General features: G+C 44.6%; 1 protein-coding gene across 2 annotated transcripts; it reads right to left on the bottom strand.

Annotated features, from left to right (window-relative positions):
• Window positions 1–517: 517 nt before the first annotated feature.
• I-3 (Inhibitor-3) lies at window positions 518–1,579 on the bottom strand. 2 transcript variants are annotated; one of them, XM_089264493.1, is made up of 2 exons: window positions 1,465–1,513; window positions 518–1,355 (listed from the first exon to the last, which is right to left on the bottom strand). In XM_089264493.1, exon 2 carries the CDS (start codon window positions 1,344–1,346, stop codon window positions 816–818), a length of 531 nt encoding a protein of 176 aa, XP_089120619.1. In that variant the 5' UTR covers window positions 1,347–1,355; window positions 1,465–1,513; the 3' UTR covers window positions 518–815. The 2 variants fall into 2 exon arrangements, with proteins under 2 accessions (XP_089120619.1, XP_030246021.1); XM_030390161.2 differs by having other exon boundaries at window positions 520–1,347; window positions 1,458–1,579.
• Between the last annotated feature and the right edge of the window lie 4,552 nt (window positions 1,580–6,131).

Raw genomic sequence — 6,131 nt, 5'->3', positions numbered from 1 at the left:
GAGCTATCTGTAATGGTATATAAAACAGCATCACAGACCAGAATCGCATGATAAATAAATACTATAATGAATCTCCTTTAATTTGAAGTGAATAGTAAGAACTATGATTATAATTAGAAGAACTACAATATGCATTAGGGTAAGATTTCAACTAAGAAATAGAAACAATTTGACATGGAATCTAAATATAAAATGACATAGTATCTAAATATCCTATTCTCTTATTCCCATTTTATCCTATACAAAAGAAGAAAACTCTAACTTGACTTCAACTGGAGTTTATACAACTTATACAGATGGTAAACTACATTTAACCATATATACTACATATACTATACTATACGAATTATACGAGCTAAGTTCGCAACTGCCTTGCCTCCCGCACTCGTCCGAATAACTTTCGAATGCCAAAAGTTATGCGAAATGTGACTTGCGATAGCTTTGCCCCCAAGTTTGTTGGGTTTTTATGGTACTTGGCTTGAAGTAAAATGATGGGCGATTGTTTGTTCGCTTTTGCGATGTTTTTTTTTGTACATGTTCAGAGTCAAGTGTTACTACTAAATCATAAATTTTACAATTGATAGAAAACTATACAATTAGTCGAGTACTAAACAGTTGAGTAGCCAAAGGAACGGAAGCCGCGCCAGCTCCTAGTGGAATGTCTGCCAGATCTGGGACATAGATTGAGTGAATGAATCAGTCGGCTGCCGGCGAGGGCTGTGGACGGGTTTGATGGTTCTATTGCGGTGGGGCTGGGCTGGTTCAATGGGTGGGCCAATGTGTCGGGTAGTGCTGGCTGGGGATTGGCCAGAAGCCTATTGCTGGCCAGTATTGGAGCCGGCCATAATGAGGGTCTGCGGCTGTACTGGCGATTCCGTCCTGGCTCGGACGACAGTGCTCGAGCGGCCCACTGCCTCGGTGGCCCTGATGGGCTCCTCGACATAGCCGGCTGGCAGGCCTTGATGATGACAGCGGCACAGGCAGCGCTGTTGCTGCTTCTTTAGGCGATTGCGTTGACGCACCTCGGGATGGCCGCAGCAGTTCTCGCACTCATCGTCCGAGGACGAGGAGCTCTCGCCAAATGCGTGCGGCTTGCGGTAAATGCAGCAGCACTTCGATTTGCGACGATTCATGCCCTCGTTATCGATGACGCCCTCCTGGAACGTCACATGGCGCTCCGAGTCCAAGCACATCAACAGCAAATGGACCCCCGATACGCTGGGCCCCTCCTCGGGCATGGCGGTGCCAGCGCGGGCCGCTGTGCCCGGTGCCACGTCCAGCCCATTCCCAATGACGCCCGAGCTGTCTCGCTCAATTCTAATCGGTTGCGATGGCTGCTCTTCCATGCTGCAAGAGTTTTTATGGTGTTTATTCGATGGTCAGTGGATGTGCGGGAGTGTGTGGATGTATGGGTGTGTGCATGTGTGTATGTGTATATGCAATATTCACTCACGCACCTGATAGAGTTCACTTTTCGGAAATAGGACTGTGCTAGCTTCAGAAAAAAAAAAAAAGAATTTGTATGCCAATGTAAAAGTGTATTGTAATTTTGATGAAATTTGGTTAGCTCCGAGCTTAGGTGAACAAAAATCGAATGCAAAGCCAACTATGTTCAGCTAGGCAAGGCTAGGCTACGCAGGGCGGGGCAAACCAGGGCAGAGCTGGCTCTCAAACAGTTTGCTGACCTTTGCCATTGCCGTTGCCAAGCGGCGCGGCTAAGCGCAGTCTTTTCGCTGCCAACAATTTGGGCACGATTTACGTCTGCTGGGCTGCAGCCAGCAGCAGCAGGAGGAGCGGCAGGAGCAGCAGGAGCAGCAGGAGTTACACCCAGCCACCGCTGGGCCATGTTTATCTAAAATGCCACGCCTCCTGCTACAACTGCAGCTCTACTTTATTATTGAGTGAGCCATTTTCCATTTTCCATTTGCCATTTTTGCTCTCCCTCTCTCTCTTTCTCTCTCTCTCCGTCTCTCGTTTTTTATTCGCTTTTCACTCACCCACAACTTTCGATTCGTTATTTTTTTTTTTTCGCCTCGCAAATAAATGTTCCAAATACTATAAGGACGGCTGGCTCGCAGCGGCGACTGTGCAGCTTGAGGTGAAGGAACTTTGTGCAAGCACTTAAAAAAAAATTGCAAGAAAAAAAAAAGAAAAACTTATTCGTTTGGCTTCTTCTATTGGCTTTTATTTTAGTTTTTATTCACATTTATGTGGTATTAGCGGCAAGAAAAATGATGTGTCTGGCCAAGAGGCGGACGGCCAGCACCTACCAGTTATCCGACCGTAAACCCACACAGCGCCCAGGCTAACCTGAAGTGCAGTGCGAATATTCGATTACTTTTATATCGTAGACGCATTGGGGGGAATTGGTTTACTCAAAATGTACGAAACAGGCAGCAGGAGGCGTGGCAGACTCAGACTGCAGACTACAAGAAAATGAGCCAGGGGAGGTACAGGTACGTGAGTGCCATATGCAGTCCATATATATAAGAATTAAATAGTTATATACATATGTACGTATATCAACATCCGATTGCTCGAATATCGATAAATATCGATAGTTTCGTCTGTGTTTATTTTAAATATTATTATTATTTATATATATTTCGTATCAAACATGATTATGATATATAGATTTTATGTCATCATCATATTACTTGACTATCGATAAATATCGATAGTTTAGTTCTGTTTTTTCCAGCGAAGCTTTAATCCAATAAGTGCTAGAGCTTTCAGATTTACTATGTATTTCCGTGTATTGCATACAGAGAATATGAACATTTCAGATTTTAGATAGCCCTTGCCTCTACCCAAATTTACTAAAATCGTACTTCGAATATTATTCAAGTATATGTGAATGAAACTTTGATTCAGAAAGCCCATATACAAACGTGTCTTCAAATCATTCGAATAGCAAAGAGCTTAGCTTACTTCGTGGCATTTCCCACTCGACTAAAGCTCCTTTATTGATAAACATGCTACAATTTCTGTAATTATATGGCAATCTATTTATAGAATTGGATATTTATACATGAATTCATAATAATTGCCTAACACAGCTCTCGCGTCATGTGCTTGACTTTGAGCAGGAAAAGTCCAACGGATAAAACGATCAATCATGACAAATCCCAGAGCTGAACACTTTCTGGGCTGGCACTGGGGAATTGCGGGCAACGTGAATACAAACAGTCGAAGCTCGAGAATAAAAATCAAGTGCAATTTGTAAATTGCGGAAATTTGTGGCTAATATTTCAGTTTTGCCCAGAGCATTATAGAGATTTGATGACATTTTAAACTATTTGTGGGGCATCAAAGGAAACGTAACGTATTTTGCTGCTCGTCAGAGAAACATTATGCTCTCCCTCTGTCTCTCTCTCTCTCATTCCGTATGAGTTATGTGGCTGGACAAGATTCGGTGTTTTCTTTACGCTGGCATCGAAATGAAATCTAAAATTCATTACGCATTTTATGGTGAAGGGTAAAGCCGACGCAACTGAGCAGCAGCCCGAGCTCGAACTCGAACTCGACACGTAACGGCTCAAAGTAATGAGACGCGTGCCTTCAGCAGCCAGCGACCGGCTGAGCTCTGCCACATGCCATTTATGTCCCAATGGAGAAACGCTCAGCGCGACGACGACGGCGACGACGACAGTCGGCTGGGCCGAGGCGAGAAAGGCTCAGGTTGAGGCTGTGCCCGTGGCCGTCTTTATCGTCGACGTCGTCGGAGTTGTCTTTGGGGAATAAGATGAATTACATGCTACTTCAGGCAGCTGCCAGCTTAGATGCTGAAAACGCTGATGATGAAGAAGAAGAAGAAGAAGACGATGACGACGACGACGACGATTGCAGCGGGCTGGTCTGGTCTCTCTCGGCCCGGCAGACTCACTGTTAGCCAGTGAAAGACATGTAGATAAGATGTTACGTATACGCACAAAAAGGTACCAGCAACTAAATCCCCAAGCAAATAGTTTTGCTGCAAGCAACAGAGAGGGAGATAGAGACAGAGAGAGTGAGAGAGAGAGAGGGAGGAAGGGCACACAGAGAGAGGTATTAGAAGGAAGTATGGGCTGTGCGGGAAATCAACCGCACGGAAATCATGTCTACGCATCATTCTTTGTGCGCTATTACTTTAGCAGGAGACGGCGGCAGGGGGAGGCTGGCAGCAGCACTCTGCACGGCGGGCAGCAAAACTTTTCTGTCTTTTCTTTCATTTTTCTACATATTTCTGCCTTTTTTGTTCTTGTTGCTGTTGTTGTTGTTGTCGTTGTTGTTGTAGCTCCCTTTCGTTCTTTCTTCTCCCTTTTTCTTTTTTTTTTTTTTTTTAATTTTTTGTATTGTATTTCGTTTGCAGCACTTGTGTGCGAATTTGCGTGGCTGTGTGGAAATGTGTGATAAGCAGTTTCCGCCTGGGAATAGTCGGGCGGCAACAAAACCCATAGAGAGCGTATATAGTTCTGTTCAGTTCTGTTCTGGTCTAGGCTTGGCTTGGCTTGGCTCGTCTTGTGCCTGCCATTTTCCATTTTCTTTTCATGCAACTGGCCATTTTCCTTTTCATTGGCGTCGCACTGGCGTGTCGAGTGCGAGGATCCTGGTGCCGGCAGCGAATAATACGGAGCGCATATAGTTAACCAACGGCTCGAGGAAGCTGTGGCCACTAATGCAAATATAATGGCAAATGTTTCGGAAATATTTCACAGATAAAATTGATAAAGGCATATATATACTCGTTCCTCGACTACTCGTCTCTCTCTCTCTCTCTCTCTCTCTCTCTTCTTCACTCCATTCCACTCCTGCACCTACGCCCACGCCCCATCGCCCATTCCGTTGCCATTGTGCTGCCCAAAATCGGAACGGAAAACTATTCGTTGGCATTTGTAGCCCTTGCGCCAATAAAATACAAAAATAAATTTATATTCCAGTGCAAATGATAGTGGGCGTTATGTTTCATTCCCGCATGCTTTGATTTTGCATGCGCGCTGCGAGCAAAGGGTTTATTGATTTTGGCCCCCCCTCCCACCAAATAAAAGACAATGCCAGCGAGTGGCTCAATAGACTCAGGCCTCGATAAAGATGTTTCACGTTACGATGCGAGGGCTTATCAACTAAGTCAACTGCCTACAAAATACGTACCCCTCATCAGAAAATTTTACTGATCCTACTGTAATATTTATGTATGCCACTTTCATCTATAGCTCTATCGTTTCGTTTTCTGTCAAACTAAACTGAAATAATATTTTATTAAATTAAATTACTTGTTTCAGGATGCTAGCTGGAGGGACATGGAAAGTATTCAACATGAACAGGAGTAAGAGAGAGAGAGAGATGGACAGAGTGAGTTATAATTTCAATCACATTTATTAGCTCTTTCATCCTGCATAGACTCTGCATATGTAAATTTCCATAAATGTGCGTAAATCAAGCAAAATCTGTTAAGCGCCCCTCGCCATCGGCCGCGCCGTCCCCCACCCCCCCCATAAATACCACAAGTTTTTGGGTAGTTTATTTGTTTGTGTTTACGCTCAGCCCGGCTTTGAGCTACTTAAGTAATCGAAATAAATAAGCACAAATAGTTGAGCAGCAGTTGAGGGCATGGCATGGCCTATTGCGCTGCCAGCTCGTGTTTGCCGAATACTTTGGACGATACTTTATGGCCCGACCCGAGTGCGGAGCTTGGCCAAATCTAATACGAAATTCCATTACAATTATCAACATTTTATTTAAGTCGAATAATTTGAAAAGCAGCAAACGAGTTGAGCTCTCTCTCTCTCTGTCTCTGTCTCTGTCTCTTGTTGTCTGTCTGTCTCACTCTATTTAGCCCTTTCGGCCACACTCCCTGGCTGACTATCCGCTGGTCCGTGATGCGACGCGGCAAATGTATCATAAATTTTCATGTTGCTCTAGCTGTTGCTCCAAAAATACGAAATGCGATTTTCTATTGTGTTTTTGGCCAGTGGGCGGGTCGGTTGAAAGTGCCATGAAACTGGCATAAAATGCGAAACCCAAGACAGAATCCGTCCCAAACTGTAGTTGCTGCTCCTGCTCCTGCTCCTGCTGCTGTTGCTGAGGCAGCAATTTGTGTGTCCAGCCATAAAGCAGCAACACACGCGAAGCAAATGCTGCGAGAGGCAGAG

The sequence above is a fragment of the Drosophila navojoa genome, chromosome X (assembly GCF_054131105.1).
Source record: "Drosophila navojoa isolate 15081-1374.11 chromosome X, UAZ_NAV_1.0, whole genome shotgun sequence".
Classification (NCBI taxonomy): domain Eukaryota; kingdom Metazoa; phylum Arthropoda; class Insecta; order Diptera; family Drosophilidae; genus Drosophila; species Drosophila navojoa.
Note: the sequence above shows the minus strand (reverse complement) of the source record. Positions and strands in the feature narration are given on the sequence as shown.